This window comes from Dipodomys merriami, unplaced genomic scaffold (assembly GCF_024711535.1).
Source record: "Dipodomys merriami isolate MVZ:Mamm:240054 unplaced genomic scaffold, mDipMer1.0.p SCAF_2, whole genome shotgun sequence".
Lineage (NCBI taxonomy): Eukaryota > Metazoa > Chordata > Mammalia > Rodentia > Heteromyidae > Dipodomys > Dipodomys merriami.
The window spans coordinates 114846802-114871966 of NW_027203381.1; the positions used below are offsets into that span (position 1 = coordinate 114846802).

General features: G+C 48.4%; 1 protein-coding gene across 4 annotated transcripts in view; it reads left to right on the forward strand.

The window, feature by feature from the left end:
- Itsn1 (intersectin 1) overlaps window positions 1-25165 on the forward strand; it is a 189235-nt gene that overhangs the window by 154125 nt on the left and 9945 nt on the right. For all 4 annotated transcript variants that reach the window (XM_070030612.1, XM_070030615.1, XM_070030614.1 and 1 more), the window contains 5 exons: window positions 8865-8986; window positions 10503-10609; window positions 15446-15629; window positions 17956-18054; window positions 22149-22316. In XM_070030612.1, the coding sequence (XP_069886713.1) occupies window positions 8865-8986; window positions 10503-10609; window positions 15446-15629; window positions 17956-18054; window positions 22149-22316 (680 nt within the window). The remainder of the gene's footprint in view (window positions 1-8864; window positions 8987-10502; window positions 10610-15445; window positions 15630-17955; window positions 18055-22148; window positions 22317-25165) is intronic.

Here is a 25165-nt window from a genome sequence, read left to right on the forward strand (position 1 = left end):
AGGTGCAGGGGGTCAGGGGTAGCAGAGTAGGCCTACATGCAGCTATAGGGGACACAACTATAGGAGCCAAGCATCAGGATCTCTGGTATCCAGGATGTACATGGCCTGTGTGGTAGTGTCAGGCACTGAAGCCTTTGAACAGTTATTGGAGTGAGCTTCCATGGTCAGGATTTAGCAGAGCAGTGTGGTGTCTTCATGTCATATGCCTTGGACAGTCTAGTTGCCAAATCATGCCCCTCACTCTTTGACTCAGTGTCTTGCGTTCCAGGCTCTCCTTTCTCTGATGAGTGCTCATTCCTTAGCCACATATTGGAGCAAATAAATAATGTATAGTTGAGCCTTACTTTGACCAGTCAGATTAAATTGATCTTGATTGGAAAGTTCCTTGGGTGGCTCCAGTGTACAACCAAACTCATAGGCCACACCCCTGTCCATCCTGTACATGCCTGCCATCGTGATCCTCCAAAATACAGTCCAAACCTCCCTGTCCTGCAAACAGAGCCTCCTAAGCTGACTTCCCACTGGGTACGGGTCTCCCAGAACTCAGGTATGGAGCCCCCATCCCGGGGACTTAAGAATGGAACTGAATGTCTTGTTAAAATGAAGATGGGCAGGGACACAAATCTGACTGACATTCTTTTTTTTTTTTTTTTTGGTCGGTCATGGGGCTTGAACTCTGGGCCTGGGCGCTGTCCCTCAGCTCTTCAGCTCAAGGCAAGTGCTCTACCACTTGAGCTACAGCGCCACTTCCAGTTTTCTGGTGGTTTATTGGAGATAGGAGTCTCACGGTCTCTCCTGCCCGGGCTGGCTTTGAACCGCGATCCTCAGATCTCAGCCTCCTGAGTAGCTAGGATTACAGGCATGAGCCACCAGCGCCCGGCTCTGACTGACATTCTTGTAAGAAGAAATTGATCACACAGAGAACCCTAGAAAGTTTCATGCACCAGGGAAAGTTGAAGAGAGATAGTACCTCAACAGGACAAGGAGAGAGACCTTGACTTTCAGCTAACACCTTGACTTCCAGCCTTTAGAACTGGTTGGAAGTAATTTCCTGTTGTTCAAGCTTCCCAGTCTCTGGCTCTTTGTTCTAGCTATCAGAGCACACTACTGCACCAAGAACCATAAGGATTCAGATCTTGGGCTCAGACTAGACTCTCTTTGCCATCTACTAGTGCCTCAGTTTTCTCATCTGCCCAGTAGAGAGTAGCAGTAGCTACCACAAAGATGACTGGCAAGGATTCAATGATTTCATATATGCACAATGGCTGAAACTATGGCTTTGGAATGGTATTCCATGTTCTCTCTTGTTATTTGCCAGCATGCGAGCTTCTGCTTCCTTCTTCCTGGGCTCCAGGTGGCCCACCTTGACTCCCCCTCTGCCCTGTCTGTCCTCTGTTTGAATCCCTAACTACTGCCCAGCTGTCCAGACACTTGCCTAATAACATCTAAGTTCAATGCTATAACAGAATACCAGAGACTGAGTAAATGGTAAAGCAACGTACTTGGCTTATGGGTTCTCCAGCCTGAGAAGTGCAACCCCCGCCCCCATAGGGACCTTCCTGCTTGCATCATCTGGTGCAGAAGAACGAAGGAGCAAAAGGAACACATGTTAGCAGAACTGAGGTTACATCTATAGGAGCCACTCCTAAGATAACAGCATTGATCCATTTCCGAGGCCAAAGCCCATGTTCCCTATGCACCCTAAGGTCCTATTCGACACTACTGCATTGGGAACCAAGTTCCCGACACAAGAACCTTGAGGAACACAATCAACCACAGCCAAGTCTATCTCAGATTTCTCCTGTGTAAAATACCCCTGGACCTTTCCAGTAAGAACTCCCTCCTCCCTCCAATGCCAGGAAAAACACACCTTAATCTGCTTTGTGTACCCGAAGGCTTTATTTATGGCAGCTGCTAAGGAGACCTAAGATCCTGCAGGATGGGGCACATCCAAAGCAAGATCTCAGAACGAAAGCAAAACATGGGTGGTGACATTAAATGGAGCCAAGAATGAGCTTTAAAAAAAAAAAAAAAAAAGCAGCATACCATAAAGGGACATAACGCCCAGGCCAGGAATCCCAGCGTCAGTTGTAAAACCACACAAGAAACGCCCTTTCATATTATGGCAAATTAGGAGATGATTTATCCCTTAGAGGAATTTAATTTTCACTACGCCTCAACATTCATTAAACTTTATAACAAGCCCTGTCGACGGACTGGCCTGGGGGGAAAGAAAGCTGATTCAGAATCTGAATTCTACTTTGAAGCCTCTGGGTTGTGACTGAGTGAAGCAGAATGGATGTTCCTGGAGGTAGCTAGCTACAACAGGCGGGCAGACCAGTGCTGGAGACAGAATGGGTGTCCCAGCTCAGAGATGGTCTATGGGGCATCCGTACCTTTCACCTTGGGTCGATGCCCACCAGATTCTCCTGACCCTTCCAAATCTGATCTTGAGGATTTGCAACTCTGAGGTGCCCAAGACTTGTATGATGAAGCTCTTCCAAAGACATGTAAGTGTTAGTGAGGATCAAGGTCAGCTTGGGATGCCCAAACCTCCAGCAGACTTCAGGCTCCCATAGATAAGGACCGGCCACCTCACCCCTCACCTTCCTCATCACAGAGTTCCAAGAGAAGATTCTGGCTCCAACTGGAATACATAATCTCATGGCTTGAACAGCACTTTGTGTTTTGGGACATCATCTGTGAGATGAAGCAGTGTACTATTTGGCTAAAAACCTTCTTTAGCCAGGTACAGTGGCTCACACCTAGCTAACTGGAGGTGGAAATTGAGAGGATCACTGTTCAAGACCAGCCTGGACAGAAGCTACTTGAGTCTTTATTTCAATTAATAAAGTTGGGCATAGTGATGTGTACCTGTTATCGCAGTTACACGGGAACCTTAAATAGGATCAAGGTCCAAGCTACAGGACTGGTTGAAAATAAGACCCTATTCAAAAAATAACAGAAGCAAAAAGGCTTAGCGGCATGGCTCAACAATAGAGCAGCTACCTGCTATGCTAAAGACCCTGAGTCCAGACTTCACTACTGCCAAAAAACTTGGGGGTGGGGGTGGGGGGGTTGATCATGGGGCTTGAACTCAGGGCCTGGGCACTATCCTTGAGCTCTTTAGCTCAAGGCTAGTGCTCTACCACTCTGAGCCACAACATCACTTCCAATTTTCTTGTAACTAGTTTGAGATAAAGAGTCTCAGGGACTTTCCTGCCTGGGCTTGCTTCAAACTGTTACCTTCGGAGAATGATATCTCAGCCTCCTGAGTAGCTAGGATTACAGGCATGAGCCACTAGTGCCTGGCCCCTATTTTTTTTTCATGTCATATCACTTGGTCTTCATCTGTTTTTACTACGTGATAGGCAAACCCTACAACCACTTTGCCAAAGATATTTAGGGGAGTACATTTTCTAAAATTTTTATTGTTTTATAAAGGTGACATACAGTGGGGTTATAGTTACATAAGTTAGGCAATGAGTACATTTCTTTTAGGGCAACATTACCCCTTCCCAATTAGTTTTTCCAGGAGAACCAATGCAGTACAGGAGGGCATAGGATCACCTACTAGGAGAGAGTAAGACCATTTCCCACATTCATGTCAACTCTAGAGGTACCTGTAGTGTAGACAGGATCTCTAGGCATCCAGTGAACATACATTCTGCTAACACTGTCCTGGGCCATTTAGCAAGTGGATCTGGGACAAATGTCACAGAGATATTGTATATCTTTTCCTTTAAGATGAAAAGCCATGCCCCAAACTCCTCTAAGGAGCATCATGGCTCTCTCTGTGTTTTGTCAGTGTGTTTAAGAAACTCATACAAAATCTAGGGACCTGTATTAGGAGTTTTATGTGGGCTGTAACGTGGGAACGGTTAACTGCTTAGCATCATTTGCAATATTATTTCAGCTGTGAGAAGACTGTGTTCAGGAGACTTCCTTCCCCCTCCCCGAGAGTCGTGGAAAATAATTTTCTGTGCTTTATCCTCTCACTTTTTACTGGGACAGAGTGCCAGCGACCATGTTTATCCTAGTCCCCAAAGAGAGAGGGCCCACATCATCTTCCCACCCCTTAAGAAAACTTCTTTCTATTTGCCCTGCTTCCAATAGTGGTGGTTTTATTTTTAACTACCTTGTTTTTCTAAATATTAAGTTTTCAAAAGAAGGATATTTTTGAGTTCAATTTAAAAAAAAAAAAAAAGGGACTTGAGAAAGTCTTTCATGGTTCTCTTGGTCTGGCATTTACCAGAAGGCTTTTTTAATCAGCATCCTGTGGGGGGCAGTTCTGTGGCTGAAAAGACCATTTCAAGCCAATGTGGTTGCTGGGTAATGTGAAACTGAATCTCCCACAGAGCATCTGCCTTTTGTTATCTTCTGGGTCCTTCAGAGGCCACCAGAACCCCAGGCTCCTGTCTCCAGACAGGATGGCAAATGGGCCTGCATGGAGTGGAATTCACTAGGGGCAAACAGCCCTTACCCCTCCAATCCCCTGATACCGCTCAGCTTCTCCAGCTCTGCCTTGGGTCTTTTAGGTATTTGGATGGGCTGGCAAAAGCTGTCCAGAGCAGGAGGCTATGCAAGGGCCCATCCTGAGCCGGCCTCAGCACCTCGGGCTCCTGGACCTTATGGAGTTGCTCTGCCTCTGAGCATTTTCAGAACTTGCACCAGTCATCTCTCCTGACACGGCCTTGCTTCCCACCCCTCCATTGCTCTGATGTGTCCCTGTAGTCCCTGGTCCCTCCTTCTTGCTGTGTCATTACGGTATGGTTCTCCGTTTCTAGGTGTGCTAGTATTGCTGGGGGGGGGGGGGGAGGGAGGATCTGTTGGCAGTTCTCTGTCCCATGGATTGTAGGCTGTTTGAGTTGTACTTCTGACTGAGCCTGCCTGATGCCAGTTAGTCATCTTGTTGTTAGGACAATACATTCATCGCTGGGGTAGAGTAGGATGGGGGTGCAGTACACCCTTCAACCTGGTGTGGGGTCGGGGGAAGAAAGGGCTTGTACCAACCTCAGCCTAGCAGGAGGGGGTCATGTTGCCTTCTTGAGCTTTGAGGAGGTGGAGATTACCACCTACCCTTGAGGAAGAACAGTGGCATCCTTCAGAAGGCCCGGGAGGGGCGGGGCCATCTTCAGCTGGGTGGGGGGTGGAATACTGAACCCCAGGGTTCTGATCTAGACTCTGGAAGGTCAGTCTCCTGCAGTGCTCAGCACAGTTAGTGACAAGACTCATGGTAGTAGGCTATCAGTAGATATTTGCTGAATAAGTGAGAAAATGAATGATTGAGGTCTGGAAATAGTCTTTAAGAAAAGACTTAAAATGTGTATAAAGTGTACTTGAATATCATGCATGGGTACACAAGTATATTTTACCCATCAGATTTCTCCAGAAGAAATATGATCTGGAAGGATAGTCCAAAGACTGGTCCACCTAGTGTGTGCTGTGTTCCTGATCGTGTTGTTGAAAGTGTGGCAGCACAGTGTTTGTGGGTTGCGTCTGTATTCTAATGTCCCCATTGAAGCCAGTGTTCTGAGAACTGCAGAGGAGATGACTTCCATGAGAGCCACAGCACCTCAGGCTGGCCTACATTTGCTCTTGACCAAGAACCAGCCTGAGTCCTAGGGCCTTAGTCTCACTGTCAAAACAGTGGGGGTAAAAAACAGGACAAGAGTCAGGCACTGGTGGCTCACACCTGTAATCCTAGCTACTCAAGAGGCTGAAATCTGAGGATCAGGGTTGAAAGCCAGCCTGGGGCAGGCTCCAATTAACTACAAGAAAAACCAGAAGTGGTGCTGTGACTCAATGTGGTAGAGTGCTAGCCTTCAGCAAAAAGAACTCAGGGACAGTGCTCAGATTCTGAGTTCAAGCACCATGACCAATAAAAGAAAAAATAATAGGACAGAAACTGGGTATACCATTCCCTACCAACTCAGGAGGGTTTCCCAAGAGAAGGGTGAGAAATCAGGGTGGCCTGTCGGCTTCCCACTGTGCTGAGCCTGCTCAACAGTTGTGCAGAAGGTGGCTGAAGTGAAGGAGTGAGCAATTCTGTCTCATTTCCTTCCTGAGAATCACCACTAATGCTGATGTTGTCATAAAAAAAAAAAAAATCAACACCCCACACAGGAGGAAGTGGCTGAGGAGATGGTGTGTGTTCAACTATCTCTGCAACTAGTGCAAAGGTCACACTCACCTTGTGGCCCCAAGGGAGTCTGGCCCAGCCATACACAGTGGCTCTGAGTGAGGTCAGGATTGAAGGCCTGGAGAGTATTAATAAAGTAGTGGCTCATTTCCTGGCACTCTCTTGCCTGTCCTGGCTAGGGCATCAACCAAGGGCAGTTGGCCAAGAGAGGGAACAAAACCAAAGGTTAGACCAGTCCTGGCTGTAATCTCTGGAGCAGATGTCCATGATCGCATTTGCCCAGAGGGATCGTGCTATTTGTGCAGTCTCTGAGCACAAGAATCCAGAAGATGGAGTCTCTGAGGACCCCTGGGTAGTTTGGGCCAGCCTTCCCCAATGTTAGTGTGCCCCCCAAATTACCCAGGTCATTGGGCTCCAAGAATTGGCTAGGACCTGGATTTGCTTCTCTATGTAACAAGATGGAAGGTGCCTGCCTTGGTTGCCACTGGGGTGGATCGGCCTTGTGAGAAGGGCTGGGTTTCACACTGTGTTCCACTGCGCCCCCCTGTGGAAGGAGAGAGGAGGAAATGCCGGAGGGAATGAGACACCGCACCCTCCCCTCTGGGAATACTTCCTAGTCTGTCTTACAAATTGGATTTCTGTGACTTAAACATCCTCGAATAAAAACAAGTGTGTGTCAGACACAGTAGCTTTTGCTTCAAAAAACCTTTCATCCTAGCAATTCAGGAGGCTGAGACTTAGAGGGTCACAATTCTAAGCCATCCCGGGCAGAAGAGTCTATATGACTCTCTCACTAACCTAAACAACCAGTAAAATGCTGGGCTGGAGGCATGGCTCAAGTGGCAGAGCCTCTGCTACGAGCAAAGAAGCTGAGCCAGACCGTGAAGTTCTGGGTTCACAGCTGGTACTGGCACAAAAGGAAAGAAAAAACAAAGCAGGGTGTGAATCTGGGGAGGCAGGAATGGCTAGCCTAGAAGAGGTAGGCCCAGGCCTGAATTTGGGGTGTTCCTGAGAATCACACTTCCTGTCAGGTCTTGGGTGGGGTATAGCCGCCACTGAAAAGCCACACATGACCCTGCACACAGCTGTCATATAGTCTTTTCCTTGGGCAGTATTGGCCTGCACAGAGGCCTTGTGCTTGCCTGTCTAGAGCCAGAGGCCTTCCTGAAGCCTGCTGCTCGGCTTCCATGGGACCAGGCAGCGGCCTTGTCCTGGAAAGTTTCCCCAGCTCTGACTGGATGTGTCTGGCGCTATCTGGTACTCAGGTCCATCGGGAGCCTCTGCCCAGCTACCTCACCCTCCAAAACCCAACTTCAGGACAAACATCCTGTGAGCGTGTAGCTGGTGGTGGTCTGGGGTACAGCCTAGGCCCTCTAGGGCCAAAATCTCAAGACAGACTCTTGCCTTCGCCACTGTTAAGCTGAAAATCTGAGGCGAGCCCATCTCTTTAAGCCTCACTTTCCCCATCTGTATAATGGAGACAATTCTAGTATATAGTAGGAAAGGCAGTTGCCAATGTAAAGCTGTTAGTATGGTGCATAGCCTGGAAATGGCAGCCCATTACTACCAAGTCTCTCAACATTACTTTCCATGTTCTTTAAAAAAAAAAAAAAAAAAAAGGTCAGTCATGGGGCTTGATAACTCAGGGCTTGGGCGCTATACTGTACTCTTTTGCTTAAGGCTAGCACTCTACCACCTGGAGCCATGGAGCCACTTCCAGTTTTCCAGTGGTTAATTGGAGATAAGACTTTTCTGCCTGGGTTGGCTTCAAACAGCCATCCTCAGATTCAGCCTCTCGAGTAGCTAGGATGACAGGTGTGAGCTACCGGCGCCCCACTTCCATGTTAATTTTTTGTGATGGTGGTATTGGTGCTGGTAGTGGTACTAGCGGTTAAACTCAGGGCCTTGTGCTAGCTAAGCAGAGAACTCTATCACTCAAGCCAGCCCCCACCCTTTTTGCCTTTATTATTTTAAAACTATGATTTTCATCTCTGCCCAGGCCAGCCTTGACCATGATCTGCCCATTTAGGTAAGATGCCAGGCATCTGGCACTGAGTCCTCCTCTTGAGATGAGGTCTTACATTTATGCCCAGGCTGGACTAGAAGTGTGATCCTCCAGACCTATACCTCCCGAGTAGCAGTGTGAGCAACCAGGGCCTGGCTGTTTTCCTATTTTTGGTGAAGCAGAGTGTGCCACCTGTATTCATATCTAGGGTCACCATGACAACCACAAAGTGGGTGTCTTAAAACAACTAGGATGTTCTCATAGTTCTTGGGCTAGAAGTCTAAAATCACAGTATAGCGTGGCTGCGCTTCCTCTGATGGCTGTGGGCGGGGTCTGTTCTGCTTCTGGAATTGCCTGGAATCTGTTGATGTCCCTTGGATGCAGCTCTCTGATCTCTGATCCCTGCCTCGGCTACATTACAGGGCTCCAGTCTGTGCCTGTGTCTTGATCCTCTTCTCTGGGCCACCTTCTGCATGAGACACCACCAGCACTTCATGCCGTCCACATTTCCAAAGAAGGCCACATTCATGGGCGGGAACCAGGGCTCCAACTTACCTCTTAGGGGAGACTCGAATCGTGCCCCCCTCCCCCCACTGATATGCTGGGGTTAGGCTAGACAGCCCCGCAGCCAACAGAACATGGAGTGTCTTCATTGATGAAGCTGTGTGAGCTTCCCCAGCCTGGACTAAACGGTGCCCCAATGGTTGTATCTTCCAGGGTGCTCAGATTTACACCTTTTGGATATGTTGACCCCGACTGAAAGGAAGCGACAAGGGTATATCCACGAGCTCATTGTCACAGAGGAAAACTATGTGAACGACCTCCAGCTGGTCACAGAGGTAACGGCAGCTGTGGTGGCAAGGGCTGGAGGTTCAGGAGGAGGCCTGGGCCCCCATTCCGACCCTGAGATGTATTGTGTGTATGGCGGGGGGGCGGGGGAATGGGGGTGGGAGACATCTGGAAGGCCAATGACACAGGAGATCTTTCCCGAGTTGAAATGGTCAAGTTCTCACGCACAGAGAGGTAGAGCTCACTTTTGAAGACGTACCCAAAGCCAGAGGAGCTGGTACGGGCCAGCAAGCATGCAGACGGGGAGTGAGACGCTTAGTTCTAGTCAGAGAAGTTGCAGCTCAGCCACCAGCTAGTGAATGCCCCATGGTTGGCCCTTCGTGTTGGCATTTAAAAATGGTAGCCAGCTCGCTAACCTCTCCATAATGCCCTTGATAGAGATCTGTCATTCCGCATGAACATGTTTCTTCCCCTGGCTCCGTGAGCCCCTTGACCTGGTTGGCATGAGGCTTCATCTGCTTTATCTCCCAGGTAGCCATTGAAGGGCCTTGGCCATTGTGTCTGGAAGGATAGGGCAACAGAGTTGGGCAGCCCTGCCTTAAAAAAAAAAAAGTGCATGGTAGGTTTCCATATTAGGAAATGGGAGGGGGGGGGTAAGGCAAACCGGACCTGAGAATCACTTACAATGTGACAAATCCTGTCACAGGTTGAGATCCATTCTTCCTCCTCCAAACACTAAGCCCTCTTATCTGGCAGTCTAGAAGAGACACCCGGGGTTGTCTATTGTGCTGGAGGAGTTCAGGATGGGTTTCTGGCCTAAAAGGCCACCACCAACACTCAACAGTGATACGACTCCCCCCCAAAAGTGCCAGTTCTCAAGGCACTGGATTGCTATTTAATATTTAGGCCGGGATGTCCACATTGCATCATGCCTGTGTACGGTGGATGTGCCTTTGGGCAGTACACAAGATGCACAGTTGTAGCTTCGAACTTCACAGGAATTAGGGTTCCCTGGGATCAGCTTCAACCTGGCCAAGTTTAGTTCAAAGATGGACAGTCCTCAGATAACCTCCAGAAGCGTTCCTTGCCTCCCCCACCCCCCACACCGTGCTCAGCCACATGGGGCCCCACCTAAAACCTGTGACTGTCTCTGAGTCTACATCCACGTGTAGCTTGGGGGATGGTCCTCTTAGCCATCCCTGTGAGCCTTGGCTCTGTGGGCAGAAGACAGCACCCATAGCCTCAGTCCTGCTGACGCTGGATGTGAGGATGAAAGAGCCCTCCCTAGCCACCCACTTCCATTGGCTCTGTTTCCTCCCTGTCCCAAGTTGAACTGGCCTTCTAGCTTCTCATAGGCAGAACTACGCCCCATCATGCAAATGATGTTCCCCGGGCTCCTCCTCCCTCAGCTCCTCCCCCAGGCCCCACCCACCTCTGCAGGAAGGTGGCACCCACTCCAGCCCTCTCCGTTGCTCTAAACAGACCAGTGTGCGCGTGCGCGCGCGTGCGTGTGTAAGGTTGGAGCTAACTTTGCTTTCTGAACTGCTTCATTTTCTGCACCTGTAGATCTTTCAGAAACCCCTGATGGAGTCTGAGCTGCTGACAGAAAAAGAGGTTGCTATGATTTTTGTTAACTGGAAGGAGCTGATTATGTGTAATATCAAACTACTGAAGTAAGCCTTTCTTCTCTAACCCCTGGCCTCGCTGCACCTCCGCGGCTTACACACTAGCACCTCTGTGTGGTCCGTCCTGTGTCCCCCACGCATGCTACCCCATGTCTCCTTCTGCTTTCTAATTAACGTGTTTCTTTTTGCTCATCGCCACTCACACCGTGCCAGCACCCTTTCGTGCCCGCATGCTTACTGGAAATAAGTTCTAGATTTCTCATGGCAGGGAATATACATTGCCAAGGCGTCCGGGTTTCAGAGGATGGCCATGGTTCCAGAATTTTCCAGAACTGGACCAATTCTGGCTCCTGCTCACTGCTAGCTCCATCCTTAGATTCTTCTTCCCGGTAGAAGTAGGCGGATCGCTGGAGGCCTCTTGGCTCCAGCTGATGGAAAAGTGTGGAACTGTTCCTAGCATGCACCCATTCCTCAGGGTCACCCCAATCAGCCAGCCTAGGGCCATGCTTTAGTTTGTAGAAGCAGCTCCTGGGCCCAGGAGCCCAGGGAGTTTGTATCTCATCTCTCTAGTCTTCCTCTTTGAGCCTGAGCTTCCCTATTTGTAAAATGAGGGCGCTGGATTATATCATTGCCAGCCTCCCTTCCAATCTAAAACAAGCACACAATAACAGACAATCCCTCCCCCTCCCCAATCTGCGTCCACCAGGCCTCATTAAAATATCACTGGCTTGGAATGCAGACCAAGTCCTGGCTTCTAGGGGAGGCCATAGGGCCTGAGCGTGAAGCACACAGTGCTCCTGCGCCCTTGCGATCTCCACATTCAGCTCACTGGGAGGCTGCAGGTTTCTGAACGAGGCTCCTGCATTGTTCTTGTGATTGGACATCTCCACTCTCGCCTGCTGGGATGAGGGGATGGAGTGGAGAGGAAGGAAGACATCCAGTGTGCATGTCTCCACAGATGACCTCAGGCGAGCATTTAGAGAAAGGCTTTGCATCCTCTCTGGGAGATGATATATCTTCCCCACCACAGATAGGAGACAGAGCCCTGGGCTTGCAGACTTACAGTCACCTCTGTCCACGTGTCTTTGGACTGGGTGGTTTACAGTCTCAGTGTCCTCATCTGGAAGATGGAGATTTGACTAGTCGGTTTTCTGTTGCTATTATGAAACCCCTAAGTCTGGATTCTTTACAGATAAAGACTAGTGGTTTACTGAGGTCACACTTTCGGAGGTCAAGATTAAGCAGCCCCATCGATTCGGCCTTTGGTTGAGAAGTGTGTGTGTGTGTGTGTGTGTGTGTGTGTGTGTGTGTGTGTGTGTGTGTGTGTGTGTGTGTAGGAGATCAGGTGCAAGGCAGGAAGCCAGAAAAAAGAAAACTTAAGGGGTTAGACTTGCTGTTCTAGAACCAAGTTCTTCTCTAACCACTTGCTCTCAAGGGAGGCCCTCAGGGTCCTATGTAGAGCCTTATTAATCCCTTCCCAGGGCAATGCACCTGATCACCTAGCTCCCTTGTGTGAGACTCCATCACTTGAATGGGCACCTTTGGGGCCCATTCAAGTCCCATCATAACACAGCACAGTAGTCCCTGGGCGCCTGTATCCCCCAGGCCTTTGAATGATAAGAGCTCAGGACACAGGAAGTGTGGGGCTTGGCCATGACTTGCCTTAGCAGAAGGGGCTAGCCCTGAACCTACAAGTACTAACCTAAAGTGCTGGACAGACGCCGAATTTTCTGTTAAAAATATATCTATAAATTACTCTGGGCGCCTGTAATCCAAGCTACTCAGAGAGCTGAGATCTGAGGATTGAAGTTAGAAGCCATCCCAGGCAGAGTAGTTAGTCTATGAGATTATTCTCATCTCCAATTTAACCACCAAAAAAAGCCAGAAATAAGCCAGGCTCCAGTGGCTCACACCTGTAATCCTAGCTACTCAGGGGGCTGAGATCCGAGGATCGAGGTTCAAAGCCAGTCCGCGCAGGAAAGTAGTCTGTGAGTCTCTTATCTCCAATGAGCCAGCAGAAAAGCAGCACTGTGGCTCAAGTGGTAGAGCCGTAGCCTTGAGCTGAAGAGGTCAGGGACAGCATCCAGGCCAGGGGTAGAAGCCCCATGACCACCACTAACAATGACAAAAGCCAGGAATGGAGCTATGGCTGAAGTAGTAGAATGCTAGCTTTGAGCACAAAAGCTCAGGGACAGCAACCAGGTCCTGATTAAGCCCCAGGACCTGCACACACAACACACACACACACACACACACACACACACACACACACACACACACACACACACACACACACACACACACACCTACAGTTAACAACTTTTCCTCAGACAGCTCTAGCGGGGGTAGAGACATTGGAAATGTGTCTGATGTCCCCAGTGGCCCCTTAGAAAAGCAAAGATACACCAATAACGTTGGCCATTGGCTCTCCACTCCGCACAATTGCCTTCCCTTCTTTGTCTCCCCCGTGTCCCTTTCCAGAGCTCTTCAGGGACTTGAAGAAGACATGAAAGCACTGTGACTGTTGGAGAACCCAAGCTCAGAGAGGTTGTGTGACTTATATCAAGTCACACTGTCGGTAGGCTCTGTGCGGAATGCCAGGGTCCTAAGCCTGGGGCTTCCCCTCAGTCTTGCCCCCAATGGAAAGCTCACAGAGCGAGGAGCCAGCTGTTCCAAAGATTTCCTGGGCTCTAGCACCTTCTAACTGGCTGTTAAACAGCTAATAAGGTAGCTGTTTAGAACAGCCACCTTGGGCAGCTTTTATTTTAGCAGCTCTGAGATTATAGTCATGGTATGAATTGTGTGTATGTGTGTGTGTGTGTGTGTGTGTGTGTGTGTGTGTGTGTGTGCGTGTGGTAGTGGCAGCTGAACTCTAGGATTCACACAAGACAGAAGTGTTGTCTGCCACTCAAGGTTATTTGGAGGAGCAAGGGCACTGTGCCACTGGTATGCTGTCAGCCCTGGTACGCATGCCTGGCGCTCCTCCCTGCTCCCACTGCGAGGCCATTGCTCCTCGGATAACCTGATTACATGGGAGAGGGGTCTGTAATTTGCATCTTCCAGATAAAATACTTCTACTTAACAGGAGCTCCCTGAGAACCTTGATTTCTTTTTCTTCCTTCTAACATTTTGTTATGAAGAATTTCAAAACTACAGAGAATTTGAAAGAATTCTGGAATGTACAGCTGCGTGGTAAATCGTTCAGTGAACACTTTGGTTTATTTGCCAAATAGACATCATTTTTCCATGGAAGGAGCAATCCTCGTGTTAGGGTTTCTAGGGGGCTGGAAGAGAGGAGTTTTGGGGACAGAGAATTAAGGCCACAGTCCTTGGACTGCTATGAGAACACCGCTCTCTATCACCATTCTTGATGCGAGGATGAGACTCACCCCTTGTATTGAGGGAACCACAGAATCCAACCAACAGATAATGGTGGGTTTTTGGTTTTTGGTTTTTGGTTTTTTGGTTTTTTTTCTTGGCAGACCTGAGTTTGAATTCAGGGCCTTGGCTTGCTCAACAAGGGCTCTACAACTTGAGTCACACCTCCAGCCCCCTGTTTTGCTCTCATTTATTTATTTTCCAGACAGAGTGTTGCTTTTGGACCATGATTCTCCTGTCTCCGCCTGCCATGTATCTGGGGTGCTAGGCGTGGACCACTGCACCTGGCTCTAACAAGTGAAAATTTTACAATGAAAACCAAAGGAAGCTAACTGTGATACAAGGATTTTCTACTAGTGGTGATTCTGTGACATGTTAGATCACATGGTTAGCTTCCTTACTGGGGAGCTGTGCTGAGTGAGTGATGCGCCATAGAAGCAGGGCAGGCAGAAAGGCTTAGAACATTTTTCTATCCAAAATCTAGGTGCAGCCCCTTCAGGACTCAGTCAGGAGTGATAGCAGAAAGGCTAAGTTAAGATCCATTCAGGCCTTCCTTAGATGGGTGGGCGGCACACCTAGGTTCAAGGGCTGCTCCGGTCACCTTTTATTTTAGCTTTGGCCGAGACTTCAGTGTTTTGGCCAGGGCATTCCATTTCCGCATGCCTCAGTTTCCCCAATAGGAAATAGGGATAAAATAGTGTCAGCTAGCTCTCTGTTGCTGTCACAAATGCTGGGGATAATCAGTTTAGGAAGAAGAAAGGTTCATTTGGATCATTTGGAGGCTTCGGCCGTGGTCAGTTGTTTGCATTGCTGGTGTTCAGAGCTTGTGTTTTAGAGGTAGAAGGATGGAGGCCCGGGGATGGAGGCCCAGACCCACATGCCATCTCCTCGCTGCACCCCAGTCCCTCCAATGTCTCTCTACTCAGTTTCCATTTTGGGCTCACAGTCTCATTGTTATCACAAAAACCTTCTAGTCTCCTTCTAGTACTCTTAGTCAACTTCAAATTAACCATAGTAATGAATAGTGAAAGGCAAAGATAGTCCAAATGATCATTTAGAACTGGCCGTGCCACACATACTGGGACTATTGTGTGTGTGTGTGTGGTTATTGATTTGCCATCTCCATTATGGTCTGTGTCGTCTGAGAGCCCCCGACGATGACACCTTCCCTGAGGTGCCAAGATCTCCAGAAATAAGCTCAGTTCTTAGGCCCCATCAGCGTGGAATTCTCACCACCAATAATCCATGAGCTGAGATGCCAACACAGGCATCCCGTCTGAATCCTGAAAGGAAGAACGATGGTGGCACATGGTCCCAAAGAAACAAATGCCACCGTGGTGGCTCTACCACTCCAATCACTTCTTTCTCGACTCCCTGTCTTCCAAATAGATGCTGTAGTGGCGCTCTCGGTCTGTGCCCCTCACACACATTCCGTTTCTGTAGCCGTGTGCCGCGGGGCTGCCAGGCGGTATGCAGGTGGGGCTCACCTCCCGTGTTTCCACGCAGAGCGCTGAGGGTCCGCAAGAAGATGTCCGGGGAGAAGATGCCTGTGAAGATGATCGGGGACATTCTGAGCGCGCAGCTACCCCACATGCAGCCCTACATCCGCTTCTGCAGCTGCCAGCTCAACGGGGCGGCGCTGATCCAGCAGAAGACCGATGAGGCCCCGGACTTTAAGGAGTTCGTCAAAGTAAGCAACCCCAGCTGCAGGGAGACCCTTCCTCCCGTCCTCCGGAGTGCCCATCTTCAGGGTTTGTAGAGAGCCTAATAGAAATTAGCCAACAGCTGGGAGCTGGTGGCTCACACCTGGAATCCTATTTACTCGGGAGGTTGAGATCGGAGGATTGTGGTTCGAAACCAGCCTGGGCAAGAAAGACTGTGAGACTGTGGCTCAAGTGGTAGAGTGCTAACCTTAAGCCAGAAAGCTCAGGACAGCACCAAGGTCCTAAGTTCAAGCCCCAGGACCAGCGCGCACGCACACACACACACACACACACACACACACACACACACACACACACACACACACACAGAGCAAACAGAGACTAAAACCTTGGCTAAGCAAGAAGGGGCGGACACTAGCTGGACAGTGTAGCTGTCACCAAATGGTGCACATGGAGATGACAAGGCCAGTCCCAAGCCTGGATGCTTTCTTTTTTCTTTTTCTTTTTGCCAGTCCTGGGTTTGAACTCAGGGCCAGCGCATTGTCCCTGAGCTTCTTTTGCTCTAGGCTGGCATTCTACCACTAAGCCACATTCCCAGCCCCAAGCCTGGATGCTTTGAAGCAGTTTCTGTTTAGAAGGTTTGGGAGGATGTCTAAGTCTTTGCCTCCTCTGATTGGGTCCAGAAGGGCTCCAGACTTTCCTTCTATCGAACCTCAGCATCTTCTGTTCTTTCTTGGTGCCCATTCCCAATGCCCAGGCTTCCCTACGGCCCCCTCCATCTTTCCCTATGGGTTCTGCCTGCCCAGGGGAAAACCTCGGCCCGAGCTCTGGGAAGGTCAAGCCAGTCTGCATAGGGTGCCACATGCACTGCCTCTCAGCTAGCCAGGTCTGCAGAGCCACGTGTCCACCAGGGGACCTTTGGTGGAGGTGGTGACATGACTGCTGGAGGGTCTCTGTCCTGGTCACATCCCAGATCTCCCAGGGGGAAGAAAACAGGAAGAGAATAAAACCACTTCCATTGACTAGCAAACTGATAATGCTAACCGGTCTCTGCACCCCAGGCGTTCGGAGGGCTGACCATTGTCACCTCCCCAAGAATAGTATTTGTTCAGTCATCTCTATGAGGTGGCTTCATCTTGGCCAGAATCTATTTGTCTCAGTATTAAATGCTGAGACCTCCTAGCCAAATCTGAGATCATTCAAGTGGAAGAAAGATGGCTAAGGGCTGGGAATGTGGCTCAGTGGTAGAGTGCTTGCCTAGCATGCACAAAGCCTCAGCATTTGATTCCTCAGTACCACATAAACAGAAAAGGCTGACAGTGGTGCTGTGGCTCAAGTGGTAGAGTACTAGCCTTGAGCAAAAGAAGCCCAGGGGCAGTGCCCAGGCCCTGAGTTCAAGCCTCAGAACTGGCAAAAAAAAAGATGGCTAAGAAGTAAGCCAAGGGTGATTGAAGATGAAGGGTGGATGCTGGGCTGCCAGCCTGTCAAGGGCCCAGTTCCTGGATGCAGGCAGGATGGATGCCATCATCAGCGGATGCACTTGAACTTCAGGGAAATGCTGGCACCAACCCAGGACAAGGAGCTGGGCGTCTCTCCCCTCCTGCTCTTCTTCACCTCCCTTGACTCACCCGGCAGGAGTCTGGCGTGCCTTTGCCTCCTGTGAGGTGCTCCTGGAAGATCTGATGTCCATGCAGGGACATCAGGCCCGGATGCTTGCAGACCTGGCCTAGGTCAGATGTCAGGGAGAGAAGCTGCCTGTGTCTAAGGCATTAAATCCAACCTGAGCCTTTGAGAGAGAAATCACAGCCCCTGTGACTCACAGGCACAGCCCTCCTCTTGGGAGGAAAAGGGCTTTTATCCACTAGAGGGACTGACAGAGTTGGCAACAAGTGTTGGAAAGAAAGAGGGTGGAGGGGGCAGGGGGGGAAGATAAGCTGAAGGCTGAAACTGGAGGATTGGCCTTCGAGTCTCAGCTCCACCTCTTCCTTCCCTGCAGGGAGCTCCTGGGGGCCTGGACAGGTTCTACCCATCACTAGACAAAGAGAATCAACCTTGAGGAGAGTTTTGTCTTTGATTGCCTTGTCTGGTGATTCCCTGGGAGGGGATAAAGTTTTTATTTTTAGACATCTGGAGGAAATACTCTCTGGAAAGCCAGAATCTCTGCTCAGTAAGAAGCAGTGTGTGCTGCTGGAGGCGCAGTGAGTCTGGCCTTCCAGCTGTGGGCTCCTCCCCTATTGTCCAGATGAATGGGGCAATGGACGGGGAAATCCGAAGTGAGTGCTGATGTTATTGACTTTGGATTTTGCAGATTTTTTCCACTAAAAGTACATTTAAATAAATCTCTTATTTCAGAGATTGGCAATGGACCCTCGGTGTAAAGGAATGCCACTGTCTAGCTTTATACTGAAGCCCATGCAGAGGGTAACAAGGTACCCACTGATCATTAAAAACGTAAGTACTTTCCATACCTTTGTGAACAGAGAACCCTTCTCGGTGCCAAAAGGGTCCCAGCCAGCACACCTGGTAACTTTTGCATAAAAATCATGTGCTGGCAAGCTGCTAGAACCATCTGTTTAGTAACTCAGGAAAAATCCCAAAATGGTTTAGCATGAAAAGAACTAAGAGTGCATCCTCTAGCTATGCAACCAAGCACGAAAAGAACTAACAGTGCATCCTCTAGCTATGCAACCAAGTGGCTGCTAGGGCAGAAAATGAGAGTTCAGTGCTTGATGCCTTTTCCAGTGCAGGCACAGAGCTCTGATCTTCCTACCTCCTGTCTGATGGGCCATTGAGAGATGGTCCACCTGCTGCAATACCCAAAGGGAAGAAAACAGAATTTCTGTGTCTGGGGCTGTGAAATGAACAGAGAGAACTGTGCATCCTCTGAGCCTATATGACACCATTGCAGGAGTAGAGTGGTTGGGGAGGGGCTTAGATCTGATTCCTTTTAAAGGAGAAGGGTATTTAGAAACCCAGATCTGAGCATCGGTGTGGGCTCACCACTATTGGAATGGCATCACCTTCTGGGCTTTTCAGTGGCAGTGCTGGGAAATACATGCATGCACGTTCAGGTACATTTATGCACCTATGCATATGTACACACATACATTTCTGTTTATTTCTAGGCTACTTTAATGATTTTTATTCATACCTCTGACTCCACACTAATATTTCTGATTTGAATCCAATACTGGAATGTATTCTCATCTTCCACTTTCCAGCTACATACTGTAAGGAGTTTGGCTGTCCCTCTCCTCGGTGCTGGGTCTATCTTTTCCCAGGAGAATCTCCTTTCTCTACAGACCATCCCCGCAGCCCGGCCCACCTCCAACCCACAGGACAGCGAGGCCTTGGGCTCAGTGTGACAGCTCATTTTGGATGCTTCTTTCAGTCTACTATTTCTCATCCCAATGCCACAGTTGCTATTTAATTCACTCAATATTTATCTTGTTTAGTTGCAAACAAATACGAAACAAGATTTTAAGGTTAATTTTCTAGATTTAACTGAGGAGGAAAAAAAAAAAAAGAATTGAGAGGCCTTCGTATTAAACAAGCAAACAAAGAAATACAGTCTGGTGGCATGGCTTAATACGAAGTCCTAAGTTCAAATCCCAGTACTGCTTACTCCCCATCAAGAAAAGAAGAGGACAAAAAATCCAATCATTAATTACAACAATAACAACAACAAGCTGGTGGCTCACGCCTGTAGTCCTAGCTATTCAGGAGGCTGAGATCTGAAGATTGTGGTTCAAAGCCAGCACAGGCAGGAAAATCCATGAGACTCTTATCTCCAGAAAACTGGAAGTGGTGCTGTGGCTCAAGAGGTAGAACGCTCACCTTCAGCTGAAGAACTCAGGGATAGTGCCCAGGCCCAGAGTTCAATCCCCAGGACCGACAACCCCCCCCTCCAAACCACACACACACACACACACACACACACACACACACACACACACACACACACACACACACACACACACACACACACACACACACACACACACACACACACACACACACAAACCCAGAAAAACAACATTATAGTTGTCTTCTAAGCATCTAGGAGAAAGAACTGAAAGCTTGCCAAACGCTTTGAAAGAGAATTGGGAAAGGTACGGAGTGACAAGAAATGTTTGAAAAACCGAAATGACTAAGACTAAATATTTGATAACAGTGAGAGGAAACGGAAACTCAGAACCTTTATGCAACCAACCCAGATTGTGGCTAGAAATGTGTGTGTGTGTGTGTGTGTGTGTGTGTGTGTGTGTGTGTGTGTGTGTGTGTGTGTGTGTGTGTGTGTGTGTGTGTGTGTGTATGTGTGTGTAGCAGTTATGGGACTTGAGCTCAGGGCCTAGGCACTGAGCTTTTACCACTTGAGACACGGCTCCACTTCCAGGCTTTTATTTTTTTCTTTGTAGATTCTGTAGAGTCTCATAGACTTCCCTGCTGAGGCTGGCTTTGAACCATGATCCTCAGATCTCAACCTCCTGAGGAGCTAGGATTACAGTGTGAGCCACTAGCATCCAGCTTGTGGCTAGAACTTTAAGCCAAGAGATATAGCTCAATAGCTAGGATTCTTTTTATTTTCTTCACTTAAAAAAATAAATTTTAGGGCTGGGAAGGTGGCTCAGTGGTAGAGTGCTTGCCTCACATGCATGAGGCCCTAGGTTCGATTCCTCAGCACCACATAAACAGAAAAGGCCAGAAGTGGTGCTGTGGCTCAAGTGATAGAGTGCTAGCACTGAGCTGAAGAGCTGAGGGACAGCACCCAGGCCAGAGTTCAGGCCCATGACTGACAAAAATAAATGAATAAATAGATAAATAAATAAATTTTACAATATCCTTGGAGTTTTCAAAATACAGTCAATTACATATCACAAATACATGTACAAATCATTTCTAAGAATGAAGTAAATGAACCTATTTTTTTTTCCTGAGACAAGCCCCTTTATTTAAAAAAATGCAAATTTAAATAAACCCATTTCCATCCATTTGTGGGTGGCTATTTTTTAGCAAAATGAGGGCCTTTGAATTAATTCTATAAATTCCAAGTGAATTAAAATAATCTTTATATTCAGTGATCAAACATTTTACAAAGGCCAAATTAAAAAAATTCTACTTTGCATTATTTTAAGATCACTGCTGTGAATGAATAGACATCACCATGACAACTGCTCAATATGTGGGATAAACTGTATAGAAGATATTGGATAGACATATAAGCACATTGTAGAAATATGTGTAGGAATATGCACAGAGATATATACAGTGGGTGGTGGATAATATATACGATGGATAATGCATAGAAATATACAATTCCCAATTTATGGTCATTTTTAGTTTTAAACCTAAGAGTCAAATATAAAGGAGCTTTATTTGATATACATACAATTTCTTATGTACTGTCTGGCACAGAAGAACTAGCATCTTTTTTTTTTTGGTCAGTTGTGGGGCCTGAACTCTGGGCCTGGGCGCTGTCCCTCAGTTCTTCAGCTCAAGGCTAGTGCTCTACTACTTGAGCCACAGCGCCACTTCTGGATTTTTCTGCTTATGTGGTGCTGAGGAACGAACCCAAGGCCTCATGCATGCAAGGCAAGCGCTCTACCACTGAGCCACCTTCCCAGCCCCAGAAATGGCATTCTTAATCATCAGCTTAGAAGGGTCTACTCAGAAAAACATAAATTTCCAGCCGGGTGCTGGTGGCTCATGCCTGTAATCTTAGCTACTCGGAGGCTAGGATCTGAGGATTGTGGTTCAAAGCCAGCCCAGTCAGGAAAGTCCATGAAATTAACCACCAAAAAGCCAGAAATGGAGCTCCATGCGGCTTAAGTGATAGAGTGTTATCCTTGAACAAAAGAAGCTCAGAGATAGCATCCAGGCCCCGATTTCAAATCCCAGAACCAACACAGAAAGAAAAGAAAGAAAGAAAAGCATACTCGTACCCCAAGGCACCCATCTGCTGTGGTTCCAGACGCATGCTGGCAGCTGGGCCAGAGCACTGGGCTGAGGGTTTTTGTTTTTGTGTGTTTGTGTGTCTGTGTTCTTTTTTTCCTTTGTGAAGATTATCGAAGAGAAACTATGTAGTCCCCTTGGGCTTCCTGACCCTGTATCTCCCTAGATCGTGGGAGTCTGTATGTGTGGTTTAGAGTTCATCCTAAAAGGTCAGCTTTTACTGGACAGGTCACATCGTTTGCCCTGTGGCTACTCCAAGGTACAGGGCACAGGGCCTGGCTGAGGCCTGAGCATTCATTACTTATGAATAGGAAACTTGGCTCCCAATGAGCCTGTGAAGAGGAGGTATTCTGGGCAAGGCCATTTACTGGAGACATAAAGGAGTGGTGATCACACACCACATCCGTCCCATGCCCCATGGTGAGTGCACAGGGGCATGGTGGCTCAGGTGTGCGCCATTTGGAAGATCTGTGTCCCATCTCTGCAGTACCCTGCCCTGGGTCCTCCAAAGATCCCAGGCCCACCCTGTGTGCAGACGGACAGAGAGGGCATCCAAGAGCGCCTTAACAAGGGAATCATTTTCTTCTGTGCAGATTCTGGAAAACACGCCTGAAAACCACCCTGACCACAGCCACTTGAAGCACGCCCTGGAGAAAGCCGAGGAGCTGTGCTCCCAGGTCAACGAGGGGGTGCGTGAGAAGGAGAACTCTGACCGGCTGGAGTGGATCCAAGCCCACGTGCAGTGTGAAGGCCTGTCCGAGGTAACTGCCTGCAGCGTGGGACCCATCCTCCCCCGGCCCAGCCTCCACAGCGGGCTGAAACAGAACACGTTCTTCTCCGTATCCCTCATGCTCTCCAGTGGCTTCTCATCTATGGTTTAGTTCATCCATGGCAATTTTCTTTTTTTTTTTCTCCCGTCCTATTATTTCCCATTGCTAACAGTTCTATTTATTTTCTCCAATCTGTTGGGTTTTGTGTGTGTGTGTGTGTGTGTGTGTGTGTGTGTGTGTGTGTGTGTGTGTCTTGTTCTTTATTCAGATGTTCATCATGCTTCTCGTTTATTCCTTAACAGATTTTAAACATTTTTATGTTCCAAATATGATAGATCTAGTTGCAGGTCTTTTTTAAATTAAATTTTTATTGTTTTAAGTAGTTGCACAAAGGAGTTAGCATTCAATAAACCAGTTTATAAGTACAAGGCATCTTTTTTGATAGAAAATTCCATTTATTCATTCATTCATTCATTTATTTATTTATTTATTTATTTATTTATTTATTTATTTATTTATTTATTTATGTCAGTCGTGGGGCCTGCACTCTCGGCCTGGGCACTGTCCCTCAGCTCTTCAGCTCAAGGCTAGCGCTCTACCACTTGAGCCTCAGCACCACTTCCAGCTTTTTCTGCTTACGTGGTGCTAAGGAATCGAACCCAGGACCTCATGCATGCAAGTCAAGCACGGTACCACTGAGCCACCTTCCCAGCCCAGTGCAAGGCATCATGATCAATGTAATTCTCCCCCTTCCTCCCTCACCCTGCCATTTCCCTCAGTTTTCTTAGTTTTATAGGATAAGTACCACATATTAGGACTGAATTCTTCTCTCCCTCTTACTTTTCTGTTCGTTCTTTTTTCTATCTCTTGTTCATCATGCCTTATTTTTTCTTTACTGATTGTGAGTTGCAAAATTTTGCCAGGCAAGGAATCAAACCCAGGGCTAGGCAGGCAAGCACTGTATTCCCCGCACCGTATTGTGATGTTTGGATGCGCACTCAGTGTTTCTCACAACTCTATCTGTGGATATGCCAATTGTGTGAATTGCAGTTGTGAATTTGTGTGACAGCTGCCTGGAGGTCCAAAAAGCACAGACACAGGCGCGTGTGTGCATGCATACGTGTGCGTGCACACCACTCACTAGGACTGCCCCCGATACCCAGGGACAGAGCATCACATGCATCCTCCCCACCCTGTATTTCGTGTTCCTCTTTTAAGCTGCAAAGACAGCCATTACTATGTGCAGAGGCCGTCACTGACGGTCTCTCCCAGCCGCTGCCTCATCCCTACCCACCCGCGGTGCGGCAAAGGTGTGAGAGCAGCCCTTTGGAAACCCAGGTGATGGCTGCAGGCTCCTATGTGGGACCAGGAACCTATTTGGATTGATTGTCCCACTTGTCCCTCTCACTCATTCATAATGGAGCATCTACCCTGTGCCTTTGATCAATTCTAAACAACAAGCACATCAAAGCAAAGAAGGTACGCCTCTTATACTCAAAGGGCTTATGTCCTTAAAGGGAGCTGAGGGTGAACTCATGTCGACAACAGAATGCAAAGAATGATGAGATGGAGCTCGGTGACAGGGAGAGGGGCCAGTCATGAAAATGTCCAGGGAGGCATTGGGCAGGTGACATTTGCCTGCCCTGGGAAGCTGAAGATCGCCCCCCTCTGTCATGAGCCCCAGGACAGGCATTAGGACTGAAGAGCAGCACGTCCTGCACAGGGCACTGGGAGAAGTTAGAGGGACACTAAGCCGTCCTCCTGTAGGGAAGGACCAAGCAAGGCCTGTGTGTCCATCAAAGGGACGCAGCCTTAGTCCTGGCTTCAGCTGATTCAGTACCTGATTCTGTCAGGCAAATAGGCTGAGGTGGTGGTATGAACTTTAGAAAGGGGTCTTCCCTGCGTCTAACTGCTTCAGTTGGGGGCTCAGTGGCCTGAGTCTTGTTCATCTTAAGATGTTAAGAATAGAATAACATTCTCCCCAAGTGTTTCACTGACATTGATAAGCCATCCTTGGAGCCAGATTATTGTCCTTCTTGTTGATTGTCTTTTTCTAGCTATTGCACCTCAGTGCGTTGTTGCCATGATGGTGTCCACAGCAATGGCTTCTGGTTTCTGTCTCCGGACCACACTGTAGGCCGTGTGGCATCCAGAGCTGAGGGCACACCAGTGCTTTCCAGATAAATGTGGTCTCTAGCATCCTCAAGTAAAGACAGAGTAATGTAAAGATGGCTCCTGAGTCCTAGTCAGTTTCTGTAAACTCTCGTATGAGTACAGGACATCCTCTTTAAGGACATTGGAACCAGTGACACTTGCCTTTTCTGGACTGATTGTCCCCAGGAGACTTGAACTCTTTCTTGGAAAGCAGGAAGGTAGATCTCCAGGATAAAACTCCAGGTTTCCTGTTAGGAGTTTAAGGGATGAACTAGCTTCGTTAAAGGTTCCTTTTGGGCTCTCTCAGAGCCTCAGTGGGGGAGGTCAGAAGCTGTTCTTCCTCCTCAAACCTTAGTGTGGGACAAACTGGCCCCTCCCCTTGTCACATGAAGGCCTAGAGTCCCTGAGTCACCACTGAGTTTGTCTCCCACGTTGAAAGTAGCAGGTGGCTTCCAGGATCTCTTGGGGGAAATGTGCGTTGTGAACTCCATTGCCCTTCCAAGAGGTTGGAAAGATGAGTAGTTCTGGAGAGAAACTTGGCCAAGAAGGCTGGCAGATGAGGTATGGCCCAGATGTATGAACAGGTGGAGACCATGAAGCTGCAGCATCTCTCTGCCTGGTGCACAGTTAGAGCCTTGCCTCCTTCCATCTCTCCCCCTGCTGTCACAAAAGGGGAACTTTATGAA